At 36.5% G+C, this 18,389-nt stretch overlaps 3 protein-coding genes across 4 annotated transcripts; 2 read left to right on the plus strand and 1 right to left on the minus strand.

Annotated features, from left to right (window-relative positions):
- Positions 1 to 302: 302 nt before the first annotated feature.
- aip (aryl hydrocarbon receptor interacting protein) lies at positions 303 to 6,406 on the plus strand. Its single transcript, XM_016232414.1, has 6 exons — positions 303 to 494; positions 2,433 to 2,621; positions 3,129 to 3,305; positions 4,935 to 5,076; positions 5,391 to 5,623; positions 5,730 to 6,406. The coding sequence occupies exons 1-6, from the start codon at positions 372 to 374 to the stop codon at positions 5,733 to 5,735; spliced, it is 870 nt and encodes a 289-aa protein (XP_016087900.1). The 5' UTR covers positions 303 to 371; the 3' UTR covers positions 5,736 to 6,406.
- On the minus strand, positions 6,099 to 10,044 carry cdk2ap2 (cyclin dependent kinase 2 associated protein 2). Of its 2 annotated transcripts, XM_016232426.1 has the most exons (6): positions 9,951 to 10,044; positions 9,779 to 9,837; positions 9,341 to 9,500; positions 8,809 to 8,900; positions 7,479 to 7,599; positions 6,099 to 6,913 (listed from the first exon to the last, which is right to left on the minus strand). In XM_016232426.1, exons 3-6 carry the CDS (start codon positions 9,393 to 9,395, stop codon positions 6,846 to 6,848), a joined length of 336 nt encoding a protein of 111 aa, XP_016087912.1. In that variant the 5' UTR covers positions 9,396 to 9,500; positions 9,779 to 9,837; positions 9,951 to 10,044; the 3' UTR covers positions 6,099 to 6,845. The 2 variants fall into 2 exon arrangements, with proteins under 2 accessions (XP_016087912.1, XP_016087921.1); XM_016232435.1 differs by having other exon boundaries at positions 9,775 to 10,040.
- A 3,034-nt stretch (positions 10,045 to 13,078) lies between these two features.
- Positions 13,079 to 17,840, plus strand: lgi2b (leucine-rich repeat LGI family, member 2b). Its single transcript, XM_016232402.1, has 8 exons — positions 13,079 to 13,323; positions 13,514 to 13,585; positions 13,737 to 13,808; positions 13,990 to 14,061; positions 15,618 to 15,689; positions 15,852 to 16,021; positions 16,193 to 16,357; positions 16,444 to 17,840. The coding sequence occupies exons 1-8, from the start codon at positions 13,127 to 13,129 to the stop codon at positions 17,259 to 17,261; spliced, it is 1,638 nt and encodes a 545-aa protein (XP_016087888.1). The 5' UTR covers positions 13,079 to 13,126; the 3' UTR covers positions 17,262 to 17,840.
- The last annotated feature ends 549 nt before the right edge of the window (positions 17,841 to 18,389 follow it).

The following is an 18,389-nucleotide window of genomic DNA, read 5'->3' on the forward strand; positions in this document are numbered from 1 at the left end:
ACGTAAATTTACTTTCCCTTCAGCCTGAGGCTTATTCATTTCACTTTTGGTATGAAAAGGCTTTTTTATTTGCCAAAAATATAACTTTTTTATTTTAAAAACAAACAAGCAAGCCCTCTCCAGATTTAAAAAGTAACGCAAAAGTAACGTAACGCATTACTTTCCATGAAAAGTAACTAAGTAACGTGATTAGTTACTTTTTTTATGGCGTAACGTAATATTGTAATGCATTACTTTTAAAAGTAACTTTCCCCAACACTGTTTATAATAAATAACCAAATTAATTATTTTGTATTTTTCTCTCTTGAAAGGTGAAGTTTCATTACCGCACTAGCCTTTGTGATGGCACTGTTTTGGATGACTCCAGGACAATGGGAGGTCTCAGTAAACCTATGGAGCTCATACTGGGGAAGAAGTTCAAGCTTCCTGTGTGGGAGCAAGTGGTTACCACTATGAGAGAGGGTGAACTTGCTGAGTTCACCTGTGATGTTAAGGTCTCTGCCTTCGAATATGTGCACATCTACATATTTGATTTTGTAATATTACATATACAGTGGGTACGGAAAGTATTCAGACCCCCTTAAATTTTTCACTCTTTGTTATATTGCAGCCATTTGCTAAAATCATTTAAGTTCATTTTTTTCCTCATTAATGTACACACAGCACCCCATATTGACAGAAAAACACAGAATTGTTGACATTTTTGCAGATTTATTAAAAAAGAAAAACTGAAATATCACATGGTCCTAAGTATTCAGACCCTTTGCTCAGTATTTAGTAGAAGCACCCTTTTGATCTAATACAGCCATGAGTCTTTTTGGGAAAGATGCAACAAGTTTTTCACACCTGGATTTGGGGATCCTCTGCCATTCCTCCTTGCAGATCCTCTCCAGTTCTGTCAGGTTGGATGGTAAATGTTGGTGGACAGCCATTTTTAGGTCTCTCCAGAGATGCTCAATTGGGTTTAAGTCAGGGCTCTGGCTGGGTCATTCAAGAACAGTCACAGAGTTGTTCTGAAGCCACTCCTTCGTTATTTTAGCTGTGTGCTTAGGGTCATTGTCTTGTTGGAAGATAAACCTTCGGCCCAGTCTGAGGTCCTGAGCACTCTGGAGAAGGTTTTCATCCAGGATATCCCTGTACTTGGCCGCATTCATCTTTCCCTCAATTCCAACCAGTCGTCCTGTCCCTGCAGCTGAAAAACACCCCCACAGCATGATGCTGCCACCACCATGCTTCACTGTTGAGACTGTATTGGACAGATAGAACTTTTTGGCCTTAATTCTAAGCGGTATGTGTGGAGAAAACCAGGCACTGCTCATCACCTGTCCCAACAGTGAAGCATGGTGGTGGCAGCATCATGCTGTGGGGGTGTTTTTCAGCTGCAGGGACAGGATGACTGGTTGCAATCGAGGGAAAGATGAATGCGGCCAAGTACAGGGATATCCTGGACGAAAACCTTCTCGAGTGCTCAGGACCTCAGACTGGGCCGAAGGTTTATCTTCCAACAAGACAATGACCCTAAGCACACCGCTAAAATAACGAAGGAGTGGCTTCACATCAACTCTGTGACTGTTCTTGAATGGCCCAGCCAGAGCCCTGACTTAAACCCAATTGAGCATCTCTGGAGAGACCTAAAAATGGCTGTCCACCAACGTTTACCATCCAACCTGACAGAACTGGAGAGGATCTGCAACTTGGAGGAATGGCAGAGGATCCCCAAATTCAGGTGTGAAAAACTTGTTGCATCTTTCCCAATAAGACTCATGGCTGTATTAGATCAAAAGGGTGTTTCTACTAAATACTGAGCAAAGGGTCTGAATACTTAGGACCATGTGTTATTTCAGTTTTTCTTTTTTAATAAATCTGCATAAATGTCAACAATTCTGTGTTTTTCTGTCAATATGGGGTGCTGTGTGTACATTAATGAGGAAAAAAAATTAACTTAAATGATTTTAGCAAATGGCTGCAATATAACAAAGAGTGAAAAATTTAAGGGGGTCTGAATACTTTCCGTACCCACTGTATGTGACCCTGGACCACAAAACCAGTCATAATGGTCAATTTTTAAACTCAGATTTATACTAAAAGCTGAATCAATAAGCTCACCATTGATGTATGGTTTGTTAGGATAGGACAATATTTGGCCGAGATGCAGCCATTTGAAAATCTGGTATCTGAGGGTGCAAAAAAGGTAGGAAATGTACAAAATATCTTCATGAAACATGATCTTTACTTAATAGCCTAATGATTTTTGGCATAAAAGAAAAATAATTTTGACCCATACAATGTATTTTTGGCTATTGCTACAAATATGCCTGTGCTACTTATGACTGGTTTTGTGGTCCAGGGTCACATATGTAAATATCAACAAATTATTGTTTTATTCTTTCTGATATTTTGACTCAGTACTTTTTTTTTTCTTACTGTAATAGCACACAGCTCTCTACCCTCTGGTTTCTCTGTCACTACGCAACATCAGCCATGGAAAAGACCCACTGGAAGGACAGAGACACTGCTGTGGAATAGCTCAGGTTCATTCGCATCATTCTATGGGTCACCCCGATCTGGATAAGTTGCAGGTCAATCCTCAGCCTCTAGTTTTTACTCTGGAAATGCTAGAGGTGAGAAACAGTAGCGTAATCTCATTTTTAGAGGTGCAGTTTTACATGAGAATGGACATAGAGCTCTGATAACCACATGAACAGCATCATAAATAAAATTCCTGTCTGTTCTATGTGCATTTTAATGTGTTAAAGGGATAGTTCACCCAAAAATTAAAAACTCTGTCATCTGCTCACCCTCTACTTGTTCCTAACCTGTATGAGTTTAATTTTTCTGCTCAAGATACTTTGAAGAATGTTGGTAGCCATTGAGTTCCATAATATTTTTTTCCATACTATGGAAGTCACTGGTTACTGTCAGCTGTTTGGTTACCAACATTCTTCAAAATATATTGTGCTCAACCACTGAAAGAGCTTCATTCATATCACTATCCCTTTAATTGAACTATAATATGCATTTCTACTAATTTAACAACAAATATACTAAATTACAAAGTAGCTGTGGGTAATTCCCACTTGATCTTTTTAATGAAGCTGATTCATGATTCTGGTTCTCATCTTCCTAAGATCTTGCCCCCTGGATCCTACCAATTGGAAATATGGGCAATGACAGATGAGGAGAAACTGCAGGTCATACCACAGATCCATGAGGAGGGAAATGCACTCTTCAAGAGTGGAGATATTTCAGCAGCTTCTGAGAAGTACTACAGTGCCATAGCTTGTCTGAAGAACCTACAGATGAAGGTTAGCCTTAATAGCTGCTGAGCAATGTCTGGTTCTCATTAATTACCTAGACTGTGAATCTGTCCTGCCACAGTATGCAGTGTGCGCCATGTTCACTTTTTTACAGTTGCATAAATTCTAATATTTTGTTGACAGCTGTTTACAGCAGTTCACTAGATTTGTACTGAAGTATTTGTAAACCTGCTGTCACAGAAACTTGGAGGTCTCCTCTGAGTTTTCTGCCAAAATAAGCATGGTTCTACTTTTAACCCTTACAAGTGAGAAAATAAGACATAAGTACCATGATTTTACAACGGTTAAGTAAAGTAATTAATATACTTAATACGAAATATTAATTTTTACAGTGCAGTTGTATTAAAATAGTTGTATATTCCTGTCTTAATAACCATTTAATATAGGATTATCATTGTTATTATCTCTAATATCAAAATAATATTATTTTCACATTGTTTGGCTTCCTAAAAACACCAGTGTTAATGTAATGTGGACTAAGAAACCATCACAACTAAAAAAAAAAGAAAAGAGTTTTGAGTTCACTTTAAAGTCCAGGTGCAAATCAGTGCAAAGTTCATGCTTGGGGTTGCCAGGTGATAAGAGGTCAGATCCCCCAATCAGACCTTTTCTAATAAATAGATACATTTTCCTCCCAGTGTTTTACCTAATCTCCCAGATTAGTAAATAAGTGGATAATCATGTGCACGTGCTCTCTGGCCTGAAAAAGAGCACTAATGCTCTGAAAACACAGACAAACATGTATGTTGGAGTTAAGCAGTCTCCATTGAGATATTCTGCTCAAATGAAAGTGTCATATAGCCAGTCTGCATCCTTTACAAGTCGCTTGAGCTGTTTGCTGTGACTACATTTGTGAGGTTCATGCTTGGGGTTGCCAGATGATAAGAGGTCAGATCCCCCAATCAGACCTTTTCTAATAAATAGATACATTTTCCTCCCAGTGTTTTACCTAATCTCCCAGATTAGTAAATAAGTGGATAACCATGTGCACGTGCTCTCTGGCCTGAAAAAGAGCACTAATGCTCTGAAAACACAGACAAACATGTATGTTGGAGTTAAGCAGTCTCCATTGAGATATTCTGCTCAAATGAAAGTGTCATATAGCCAGTCTGCATTCCTTTACAAGTCGCTTGAGCTGTTTGCTGTGACTACATTTGTGAGCAAACTTTATCATTGACAAACGAATAAATCCAAATATGAATCTTGCATATGTTGTTTGCAATTGTGGTAGCTGAGTACATGCAATAACACAACCTCTGTGCTACAATTCAAGGTTGTTTAATAGCAAAATAATAAAATTATTTGGAATTATTGGAATTAATATTTCACTTTTTAAGATTTTGTGAGTTTTCATCATTTAGAGCGTTAATGTGTATAATAAGGCAGGAAACTAGATGGGGTAAAATAACTACTGCATATGAGCTGACATTCTCTTGATCTGTGCTCATTAGAAATTTCCTAAATAATAACAATTGTGATGAATAATCATGATTTATAATTTCAGCAAATAAAAAAATCATTATCAGTTTAACCATTACTGTGCAGCCCTAGCCAAAAGTGTATTATTATATTCCTCAAGGTTGGTAATTTTACTATAAGCATATTCTCTGTTTATAGGAGCGTCCGGGTGATGACCATTGGATCAAACTAGATCTCATGATCACTCCTCTCCTCCTCAACTATTGCCAGTGCAAGCATCTTTTGGGCCAGTACTATGAGGTTTTGGACCACTGCTCTTCTATCATCAACAAGTACGATGGTAAATATCAAAACAATTACAACACTCACATACCCCCAAGCCTAAGTTCTTTATAACAACCCATTTTGTTCATTGATTACAAGTCTAGCTGTAATTACAGCCAGGCATATCAAAGAAGCTTATTTTAACTTCTACGGTATTTTTAGGTTATTAAAAAGCTGCACTAGGATCATGTTCTACAAACAAGTTAAGGTTAACTAAAAATAATACTACTGTTTTTTTAAACAAGACTTAGTATGAGCGTGCTCCCACCATGAGTAACATTTATCAATTGTAATACAGGTGCCCATACTAATTCTTTGTCTTTCTCACAGATAATGTGAAGGCGTATTTCAAACGAGGGAAAGCTCATGCAGCGGTATGGAACGAAGCAGAGGCAAGAGCTGACTTTGCCAAAGTGATTGAACTAGACCCATCACTTGAAACCTCAGTTGCAAAGGAGTTGAGGACAATGGAGGATCGCATTCGGGAAAAACAGAAAGAGGAGAAGGGACGCTACAAAAACCTTTTCAACTACAACAGCAAAGCCTCTGCTACAGCTTCCACGGTTAGTTCGGTCTTCTGTCTCAAAAACAGAATCTAAATGAGTGAATATTGATAAACAAAAGCTGCTCAGTTAAGTAATGTACTGTGCTGTTTTCCTCTCGTTTTAGGGCTGAAACAAAGATGAACGTCCAATTTTACATTTATAAGGACGCAGTTAGGCCACTGTCAAGTTGGAGCACATGCACTCTTGATAAATTTATCACCTCCTCATGTTTTATTAGTAAATTGATACACCACTGAGGAGTGCATAGCTTTAAATGCACTTGAATTCATCCATTTATCCCTGGAGTAACCCATCATTTATTGAAAAATGCTCATTTTCATTGAGTTGCTAATGGGATCTGCATCTCCTGTGAACCAGAAATGAGGTAAATAGCAGCTTACTGTCTTGTTACCTTGTATATTCAGTCTTTGGATGTAGCTGATAGAAATTGTCACAGATTGAACCCTGTTCCTTAAGGTCAGTGCTTTTTAACAAGGGCAGTCTGAACGAACCAAACTTGAAAGGCAATCTGAAGATAAAATGCTAGTCTGGTTAAATAGGATTTCTTTGACTATATCCCCCTTTCCCTCAATTTTTATGTTAATCTTTTGTATTTATCGTGTTTATTCATTTTTATTGCTATTACCTTCATTGTCTTTATATGTATACATTTTTAATATTGAAAGAAAGGAAATTAGAAGGCCTATGAAATATGTAAGTGAAAGACACAATAATAACACTGTGGCACATGTAAAAGTATCCACTTCCCCATCATTGAAACTAAAAACATATATTCACTCAACTGTTGTTAATGAATTGAATTGTCAGTTATATCTATATGTCACTACAAATAAATAGCTATTTTCAAAATTATTTTAAATAGGTATTGTTGCAACTATTCTGCATATGTTGTGACTGAAGCCAAATAAAGTGCTTTGAAAATCACTTTACAAAAGCAATTCTTGCATTCGGTGGAATTTAAAATGTGACAGTTTGTTTAGTTTTTTTTTTTATTTAAATACAGAATTGCAAAAATTGGGCTTAAAAAATGTCTATGCTAATCACATTAACACTACATGAGGTGTACATTGGGGAGATAGCTATGCATGATGGACAAAGGTCAATAAGAAAGAGAAAGATGTGTTGTAAATAGCTTGGCAAAGAGAAGGAGCATGTTTATGAGAAACAGAACAATGGGGAGACAAGTACCAGAGGGAGGGTGTGTGTGTGTGTGTGGATGTTATGTGCGAGCACTTCGCTCTGTCTCTGCTAGACACTCCCTGACAAGAGCACGTGTGTGGATGATACCTGATGAAAGACAGAAACGCATATCAGCCATTTCAAACAAGTAAACATTTATCCAAATAACAAGACTAAGTGCTAATGTGCTAAATGACTACTATAAGTAGTTTTGTTGTTTGACAGGCCATTTACTAATGAACCAGGTAGCACAGATTGTAAAATACTGTCTTTAGATGTATACAATAAATTGACACTAAAATAAGCATTACATATCAGGCATTAGAAGTTACAACTTTTACAGGTAGTGCAACTTCAATAATTAATCAACAATATAATTTTAAGAAATTACCTATAGTACAAATAAGTGGCTTACTTGCACTGTAATTAATGGCTACTGGAATTATAAATATTCTGAACACTTTTTTTATATTAACTTTACTTCAGAGACAAGCACTACAACCTATTAAAGGTAGCTTAGTAAGAACGTCTTTGTGCTGACAAAAGAAGCATTGCAAGTCTGATCTCACACAGATCTGAAAACGCAGAAAACTATCACAACTGCCCTTAGGCTCACATTACTCCAGGGGGCTAAATGTACTGCATGCACTTTATGCCAAAGGGTTTGGAGTACCTCTCTTCAGCCTCTCCATGGCACTTTTGCTGCCAGCATAGGTAGGACGAATTTCACGGCTCATCTCCTCAATGACGGAGAGCAGCTCACTATAGGTAGATCCCTGGGACACTTTAACAGGCTACAAAAAACAAGAGATGTCGGAGTAATATAAATCCTCTTTATGAGGTGTATCCTCATTCTTCAACACGGAAGTGAGCCTATGGGCGAGACTTCCGGTTCATTAGCTGCTATAGGAAAATAACGAGAAGAATTACAGCGTGCAGTAAATGGTCAAACTGTTTGCACTACAAACCAGTATGTTCATAATTAAGATAATTCATTAAAATAATATGGTAACAGACCAATCGGCAATATCAAGCAGCAAAACGAGCTGTTTTGTACAGCTAAAAATAGCTGGAAGCGAATGAGACCTGAAGCAAGACCCATAACATTTACAAATGGCTGCGCCCATTTTTACGGGAAGAATAAGGTGGATATATATAATGGAATATATCTATACATATGCACACTACTGGTCAAAAGTTTGGAATAATTAAGATTTTTATACATGTTTTTTTATGAAGTCTCTTATGCTCACCAAGGCTGCATTTATTTGATCAAAAACAGTGCAAACAGTTACCTTTTTAAATATTATAATTTAAAATAACAGTTTCCTATTTGAATATATTTTAAAATCTAATTTATTCCTGTGATGGCATAGCTGAATTTTCAGCTGACGTTACGCCTTCTGATCCTTCAGAAATCTTTGTAATATGCTGATTTGGTGGTCAATTTTTATAAATTGGTGCTCTATTGATAATAATGGTTCTTAATATTAGTGTTTTTGTTGCTTAATATTTTGGTGAAAACAAAATCAGGATTCTCTGATGAGCACAAAGTTCAAAAGAACAGCATTTATGTGAAATAATTACGACATTTATAATATTACATACGTTTTCCGTCACTTTTGATCAATTTATTGCACCCTCGCTGAATAGAAGAGGTATTCAGAATCTTGTTACACTGAAGACTAGAGTAATGGCTGCTGAAAATTCAGCCTTGCCATCACAAGAATAAGTTACACTTTTAAAAAATTTTAATTTAACTTTTTTTATTTTAATGTAATATTTCAAAATATCAGTTTTTATTGTATGTTACTGTATTTTTATTAAATGTATGCATCATTGGTAAGCATAAGAAACAACTTGAAAAAAAGTTGTTTCAAACAAACATTTCAAACCAGTAGTGTATTTATTACAAATAAAACAGACCCTTAGTGCATTTATCCTCATAATTTCAAGTAAGCAAATTTATCTAAAAGCCCACTGTTATCAGAAAATAAACTTACTTGTACAAAGCCCATTGATGGTGGACCAAAGTCACTAAATGCTGGTCTAAAGTTAGAAGAGGAGGCCAGTGATGGAGATGAGCCACATGATCCTAAAACCAGAGAGCAAGAGGAAGACCAATCACAAATCAAGGAAATGTCAAAAGGCCACACTCGACCAATGATATCTCGCCACCCAGTGTTTGTATGAAAGGAAGTGAGGTAAAGTACAGCCAATATTAGATGCACTGATGTGATGGCATGGCACACTCACAAATGAGTAGGAAAACCGTTAGCTTTTAAACGTAATCGCGATAGGGTACGGTTAGCAGCACAATATACCACATTAATGTAATGAGCGAGACAGATGGCTATGGCTCCTTTAACTCCTCCCCCTTTATCCGTGTCTCTGACCTCTTTTACAGTAAGTTCACTGACCCCTTTCTCCAGGATTAAAACGGAGCGTTTGAAAAGATGGACAAAAAATACCTCAAATGGAGAAAATATGAATGTAAAAAAGAAATGAATGAACCGAGAGCACAATGAAACTCACCTGGTGGAGTGTGGTTGGAGCCGGTGGGTGCGGGGGCGATCGGCTTGTAACTCATATTTACACCGCCGTCGACTGTAACCTCGCTTGATGAAAACTTTCTGCTTATCTCCTGAACGTAATCTCGATGCGCTTTAGTATCTGAAGAAGGAACGATGTTGACCTAATGGAAACACAAAGAGTAGATATACAGATACGTATAAGAGGTGAGAGACATGGTAAAGGTTAGCATGCAGAAAAGACGGTCCCCTCTAAACTTAACCGGCTTCAAACCGTGCCTTATCTATTTAAATCGCCTGGAATTGACTGACTTTTTCTTTATTTTCAGCTAGGGCAAAACAAGGAGTCGTTTTATATAAATACGAAATATATTTGGTGTATTAAAGAGTGGAGGATGCCTGTAGTGGTTTATGAAAGGTAACGTTAAATTGAACTACCCACCTCTTCTTCCGCGAACTCGCTCGACAGCGACACGCGCTAAATATCCAACAAGCCGACAACTGAAACAAACAACAACAACCGTGAACACTTCGCGATACGCTGGCCAGTCAAAGACGGCTTCTGGTCGCCGGTTTACACTCGTTCGAGGAGGTTAACGAGGAATATAACGCACGGGAAGAGTTTCGTTGCGCGGAGCTGTCGGCTCTTCTCCTCTCTTCCTGCGCGTGCTAGCCTGCTATGTTATTTTCCCATGATACTCGGCAAAAAGAGTGACTGCGTCATCAGGCACGCGCCTCTGCCCTCGCTCTTCCACAATGAAGATTCCATTCTGGAATTTTCTTGTTGTGGTGTTTGGAGAGAGTGGACAACAATGAGCTGGGAAAGCGTTTGGAAAGTGGATCATCTGAAGTCGTTTTATGATAATGTTTAGTTGTTTATTTATAGAATGGCGTATAATAATATGGCATAGAGAATAAAAATGGATAACAGGACAAAACTGAATTGTATTGCTTGTCAATCTGCAAGTAATCACTACTGGTGAGATGTACAGTACAATATACATTAAACAATGGAATGTGCAATCTACATTAAAAAAACTATTAAAATATAGATGTTTATTGAACACCCTGACAGCTGTTTAAAGTGTCCTTTAATCAGGATGTTTTAGCTGTTGGTGATTTCAGGCTTCTTTTATGCGCTGGGTGAGCTGGATCCATTCTAATCTTTTTATTGGTGCATTAGATGTGCCAAAGGGGGATCAGTAACCTACCTATGAGTCCTTTCTGTGCCATACTGATGGACACTGTTAGAACAATCTTCACAATGGCCGTTTAAAAACACTAAACTGCTGACTGGTTTTCGACTTTCCTTAATTGTCTGATGACGGGGAGTTTTTGATGAGCATTTCTGATGACGTGGTCTGTATTGATTCGCCGTTTTTTTTTTATGCAGCAAATAGGTACCTGTGCATTTGCAGTTTGTAATGGCAATTTGTTTTCTGTTGATGCATTGGGAGTTTGGTCTGCAGGAAAACCAGTTGAAAACCACTTATGCATATGTACTTCAGTAGCCTAAATGTGACAGATTGTAGGAGTAGAGGCTATTCAGCCTGGTCTCATGTTTATACGTAGGTATAAATACGTAACATTTACAAGCACAAAACGTACACTTTTGTACGTTTTTAGTCATGCTAAAACGTACAATTTAGACGTATTTCAACGTTTAAAACGTACAAATCGCTACGTATTTTTAGCTAAAAAACGTAAAAATATTTACGTATCTTTTATATCATTTAGATATTCATATCAATGCATTTTTATCATTTTATTAATACGCAATTTAGATTTTTAGACCCCTTAACCTACCCCCAAACCTAAACCTACCCATTTTATAGCGATATATATAAAGGATATAAAACGCAAATGACCGAAATCCACAGGAAAATAAAACTTTTAGTAACAATATAGCATTAACATATTTATAGTCGCTAATTCCACTCCTACCTATAAGCCTAAACATTTCTGGACAGTATAAGAAACATAACAGACAGATAAATGCAATTAACGTTACAATCATTTATTTATTGCAAAAATATCAAAAGCAGCACTAAAAGTAATCCAAATGACGATACGTTGCACCCGCAGTCCTCTCTGGCGGAATACAGTAGGTTTGTGTGATCCAGAGCAGAATTTATGTTGTTAATCGCTGAAAATATTATCCAGATAATTTTCCCGATCCACTCCGTGAACTCGTGAAGGAACGCGCGCATCATTCAAATACACCTCACCAGAAACACGGCATGTCGCAATCTGTGACGAATACAGGCGAGAGCCAATGAGCGTTCGATAATCCTGCCGTAAAACCTGTCGTTTGAAGCGGCAACATTTGAATTTGTAAAGAGCGCGTCAGTCAGCGCGGGCTTTGCTGCTCACGGTCACTGACTGGACTCGCTGCTTGGGATGGAGAAGCAGATCGCCAAATAAAAGGCTTGGATTTGGGTCTGTTCCTCGCAGTCGTATGGATTCGGAAGCTTTGGATTACAGCGCACTAATAAAATTGTTTCATTTCGCAATTATGTTGCGTTTTTGGTGTATTTTATAGTTCTATTGTCAGTCACAGCATGTCGGAGAAAACGCCTTTTGTGGCCTACGACAATCAAAGTAAACATTACATGACAAGTAAAGGTTAAACGATTGCAGAAATGTTATTTATTTTAAGGTTTAAAGTGAAGTCGTGTTTAACATTATGTAGGCATATTCTTGAAAACGAGCTGGCAGCAGAAATCACAACAAAACGAAATGTTATCATTTCATAAGTAAACAATTTAATAAAGCAATTGAAAACAAGTTAATTAATGTGACAACTAAAAACTAATAAAATTAATGCCGCGATTTCAATATTCATAAGGATTCATTTTTAGGTGTCGTCAATACGTCAGTTTTGTACGTTAAAATGCTGAAAATACGTCAGTTTCGTACGTTTAGAGGCTGAAAATACGTAAGTATTGTACATTTTAGTGCCTGTAAAAACGTAAGTAAATGTACGTTTTATAGAACCACATTTTACGTAAAATACATACGAATTATCATGAGATCACGTTGGGCTATTTCACTGTCATCAATTTAAGCACCTCCCCCAGTCACATATAGACAGAATGCACTTACATGCTGAAATCAGATCTGCTTCTAAATGATTAATGCTATGCGTACTGTAGAGTCCATTATTTGCAGTCATATTGGTCTGTTTATTACTGGTTGCCAGAGAAATTGTTGTAACTTATACAGCATCATCTAGCAATATGTAGGGACATAGACAAAGTAAATACAGCTTCAGCTCATATTAATGTAAATTTAGGCCTACAGTAAATGTAAAGTACATTAGTCAGTGACTATTGATACACAAGACATAGAAGCCATTCATTCAAAGAACTGCTGCGTCACCTACCACATTTTCCACTTTGACTCTGGTTTTCATTGCTAAGATAATTTGTGCATTTTCATACTCGCTCCACATAAACAGAAGAAGAATTACAACAATTTTGCTGATATGACATTTAACTTATTTCAGTTAACAGCAAAGAGAAAAACAGAAAGAGGTGTGATAAAACAATATAATTAGCACGTTTTAAAAGCATCTCAAGGCAAGAACAACCACAAACAAAAAGTGGTATGATTTGTCAGTTACATGGCTACTTTGAGATTTTTTTGTGGACTCGTGATGCCTCCTCTAATGGGACAGTCTAAAGCACTGACTGCATCAGAGCTGCTGATTCTGAAGTCAGCCCTTCATGCTGCATTTCACTGCTGTGCGGGACAGGGGAACGTTTGCTTTCGACTGCGCTTCAAAGCCATGGATCTTACAAACGATAAACCATCTTCCATCCGGAAGTATCTTTTGGTAACTTTACTGCTCGTTTGTTCATTTCAACTGTCCCGATCAAAGCGAATATTCAAATGTCCTTCAGGATGCACTTGTACGACAGATTCAATCATTTGCGTCGGTTCGTCTCTCATCCCACGGACTATACCGAGTGACATCAACTCTCTGTAAGTGTGATATTATTATGTTCGCCTAACAATTTATTTGCGAAAATGTTTATAATTGTATCGAACATAGTGGGATATAGCCTGTATTTGTGTTTCGAAACTGAACGTGCATCGTAGTGTTCGGTACAAAACAATAAATTAAAGAAGTGGCGTAAGCTATATTTATTAATTTATTATATTTATCTTTTAGGAGTATTGTCAACTGCAGTTTCCCAGAAATCAAGGAGGCTATGTTCTCGCTCATGCCCTCACTGCAGTTACTGTAAGTGACTGCTGCATCACTTTTTATAAATGTACCTGTTTATCTGCATGATAAAACACTAACACGTTGAATCCAAGGCATTCTTTTTTATGCTGGTCATATTTATGTTTTAGAATTTTCTTGCATATTCTGGCATCTTTTCTCTTCTTAGTCTCCTTAGTTCTAATTCATTATCTGAAATCAAGGAGGAGGCATTCTCAGGGCTTCCTCATCTTGAGTATTTGTAAGTATTTGGACAGCTTTTATTGATTTAAATAAATGATCAAAAATGTTCACTTCTTTACAGTACTGATATATTTGTTGGATGCCTGGACCACTTTATCAAAATCCCTATTGGTTGAATATTGGTTATTGGTTGAAGTACTTTTTATAGCTATTTTGTCTTATTTTATTTCTCCAACCAGATTTATTGAAGGTAACAAGATTGGAGAGATAAACAAATATGCCTTCAGAGGACTTCGGGATGTTACACATCTGTAAGTATATGGCATACAGCGAGCAAAAGCTAGGTTGTATTTCTTTAGACAGATTTCTGGTAGGCATCATTTAATTTAGTTGGCTAAGTAATATATATTTTTGTTTCAGATGGTCAGTACATTATGTGATATATTGGTGTTGTCTTGAGTTGTATTATAAGGTACACTGTAAAGTCCCTAAACATCCTGACTTGTATAAATAACCAACTGGAAATGTAATATATTGCTGTATGTCAAGAGTGATATTGTCATGTTTGTTACCTCTAAGGCGATATATAATTTTCACATACATACATTCTCTGGGTAGATGAAGATAAGTTTATAAGTTTATTACATATATGAAATCCCCACAGTACATTTGTTTATATGTTAATAATATCTATATGATGATTTTATATGGTATTATATTCAGCAAGCATATATGTCAACAATATATATTTTACTGATATGTGCAACTTCTAAAAAAAATAATCTGTAAGTTTGTTTTTTTTAATAAAAAAAAAAAAAAAAAATTCTATATTTGATTATTTATTAGTATATTCACTTATATATTCACAACATGTATTGACAGGTTTTAGGATGGATATACATGACATATATGCACTGTAAAACCTGTTAATTGGTTATCAGTAAGTTTCCATACTATATACGCTGAATAACTGTAATTACATTTAATGTAATTTTACAGTAAAATACTGTTAAAATTAATTTTTTTGGAGGTGAAAAAGAAACAGTCATTATATAATTTACAGTGAAAAACAGTAAATTGACACTCCCAGAATTCCCTGCATGACACTTCATATTTTATGTTTTTTCATTAAAATAGCTATGTTTCTTCTTAGTTTTTTCTTATCAGTTGTGTACATTAGTGTTTTATCTTACATCTAATGTTGTTAAATTAATATTTATTGCATTATTTCAGTATCATGTGTGTTACCATGATGGTGTTTAGTTTTTGTGAATGACACTGTGCACCTTCTATGTATATATATATTAGTATTTTCCTTCTCAGCTTTTGGAAGAGCTGATTGTGATGAGCTTTGATTCATCATGTGACTTTCTTATCACCACCTGTTTTTGGTGGTTATCAGCATTTCATTGGTTTAAAACAGATATTAGTACGTCAATATGCTGGTTTATTAACATTACATCAGTTAATGAAATACGTTTCTGTAAAGTCTGTAAAACCTAAAATGTTCCTACCATATTTTTAACGGTGAAGTTCTGATTTTCTGAACAATTTTCAAAAATGTATGAAAAAATTCAAAAGTAACAAAAAGTTATTGGTGGTTCTAAAACAGGCTTTAGCATAATACGGTTTCTTTTTTTCTTCTTCTGATTTTTAACTGGCAACCACAGCTGCTGGTATTTTACCGTAAATGTCACAGATTATTTTTACAGTGTGTCCAAATGTTCCCATTTCTAATAGGTTTCATGTTTTTACTTCACATGACAATATATTTATCATATGGTAAATCTAATATATGTATGTACATTACATTTGCATAAAGTCTTCTGTCCATTTGTATTGATTAATTTCCTCTCTGTTTTTACAGATCATTAGCGAACAACAATTTAAAAACACTACCCAGGGGTCTTTTTTCTGATCTACGCTCTTTGATTGAACTGTGAGTTTTTCAGTTCACTGTTTACAAATGTGCACAAGTAATCAACATGCAAGGCAACACTTATGCTAAATAGATGGGAAACAATAATTTTGCAGTCACATATGATTTTGTTTATTTGCAGAGTTTTTAGAGTGTTTTGATAATTTCATGTCTAATAAACAGAGATCTGCGTGGGAACATGTTCCATTGCGACTGTGAGTCTATGTGGCTGATGCTGTGGTTGAAACGATCCAATGCCACGATCTCTGATGTTTACTGTGCCAGTCCATCTGGCATGAAGGGCGTCCTATTAAAGGATGTCCCAGAAAAACACAGCAAGTGTGTCTCCACAGGTAACTACATTTCTGTTGCTTAGATATGTCAGATTTTATGTTGAATTTTTGCATTTATTGTCTTGATAAATGCAGTGAAAAGGTGTGAAGAAAAAATATACGATTTGTTTACACTTGTTTAGTGACAATGAATGAATGTGCTTCCATGTGTCTGGTTCTTTTTCCCTTCAGATTTTGTTCAGTACCAGATAGTGAATACTCAATCAATGTCAGCAGATATCTTCTCTCACAAAGATGATATATATGTCGCTATGGCAGTTCCAAATTCAGACAGCTGCATAATCATGGAATGGGATCACATTGAGACTAAGTTCAGGCCTTTTGATAACATCACAGGTTTGACTCCATAATCATTTGTCATATGTCATAAAAATGAAAGAGTATAGATGATGATTTCATTTTTTTTATATATTATATTTCAGGTCGGTCTGTTGTTGGATGCCGGTCTGTTCTGATCAACGAGCAGGCATTTGTCATTGTCTCCCAACTCTTCGATGGCTCCCTCGTCTACAAATATGACCAAGCACAGAATAAGTTCACCAAATTTCAGGCAGTTGAAATGCTTAATGTGTCCAAGCCGAATGACATTGAAGTCTTCCAGATCGGAGATGACTGGTTCTTCCTAATTGTGGACAGTTCCAAAGCTGGAATGACAACTCTGTTTAAGTGGAATGAAACTGGTTTCTACCCATACCAGTTCCTTCATGAATGGTTTCGTGACACCGATGCAGAGTATTTTGATTTAGATGGCAAATCTGTCCTCATACTCGTGAGCCGTTCCCAGGTTCCTGTTATCTACCAATGGAACAAGAGCAATCAGAAGTTTGTTCTCCATGATGAGATAGCAAATATGGACGACATTGTCAGTGTGAAGGCCTTTAGGATTAATGATGTTCCCTACCTTGCGCTCGCCTGCTACATCGGTGACTCAAAAGTCATGAAGTGGACGGGCAAACACTTTGAAGAAGTACAGGGCTTGCCTTCACGTGGCGCCACAGTATTACAGCCCATCAAGTTCAAAGACCAGCACTATTTGATTCTAAGCAGTGATTATTCTTTCTCCCAGATCTTCAGGTGGGATGAGGAAAACCAGAAATTTATCAAGTTCAGGGATGTGTATGTTCAGTGGCCACGCTCATTCACAGCACTGTCCACAGACCAGCGTGATTTTGTGCTGGCCACCAGCTTCAAAGGCAAAACCAAGGTTTTTGAACATATTTCAGTGGATTATAGCAAATGAGGCATATTCTGTTATTCGTTGCATCTGGGCAATTGCTAAAATAAAACTCGATTCTTCAATATATGTATGCAAGTAACCATAATATTTATGAATGTAAAGTTTCTTCAACAAAAAGGCCAAAACCCGGTGCACATGCCTGTCTTCTGTCTTGCAAAAGCTATTTATGCAACATTTTCTATAAAGCTTTAAATAAATAATGCTCTGCTGCTTCATTTATTCAGACTTTGAAAATACCTGACTGTTTGATTATATCAGGGCCCTTTCAAATCATTTCTTTGTGATATATCAGGTTCACCAAAGGTGCTCCGGCTTCAATCCAAAAGACTGTGGACTTGTCAGCTTCAAACTAATTTATCCTAATGAGCTGGTTTGACTATATGCAAGCATGTTTTTGGTGCTGAGTAGTGATATTGTTCAGTAGAGGCCCTCAGTGTTATTGCCTTTGATGAATGAAAGCTTTCGAAATTGCGTTTTTCTATTATTCATGATTTTTTTTTTAACAGAGGATGATCCTTTACTACTGTAGCTGGCCGAGGATGGTACTGGATGTACATTTGAAAATATATTATTGATAATAAATAAAACAGCGTCTTCTATTCATTCATGTTTGTTTTTATTTACACACACACACACACACACACACACACACACACACATATATATATATGTGTGTGTGTGTATATATACAAGGAAGCCAGCTGGACAAATGGTTTAGCAGCCAGTTTAGCATTTTCTTCAGTGCATTACTGTTCCACATACTGTCAACATAAACACAGGACATAATAAGAAAGAAGCACGTTAAAACTTACATTTCACGACACTCCTTGACAGTGAGAAACTGCTTATGTTCACAAAGATCACTTTACCAGCCAGTCAGCAACATCATTCTTTGTGACAGAGCACTTAGGTTTGATAAATAAGACCAGAGGAATAAGCAGGTCACAAATGTAGCCATTTAAAGTAAGCACATAAATTATGTATTTAGAGGCCTGTCTGTATGATTTTTTTTCTGCTGTGCATTATGTTCATGTTCTATTATTTACATTACGTGCGTATATGCTGTGTTATGTGAAATTATGGTGGACGTTTAAAATAACCTTGTATGATATTTTCAGACTAATTGAGACC

This window comes from Sinocyclocheilus grahami, unplaced genomic scaffold (genome assembly GCF_001515645.1).
Source record: "Sinocyclocheilus grahami isolate Dianchi unplaced genomic scaffold, SAMN03320097.WGS_v1.1 scaffold17.1, whole genome shotgun sequence".
Lineage (NCBI taxonomy): Eukaryota > Metazoa > Chordata > Actinopteri > Cypriniformes > Cyprinidae > Sinocyclocheilus > Sinocyclocheilus grahami.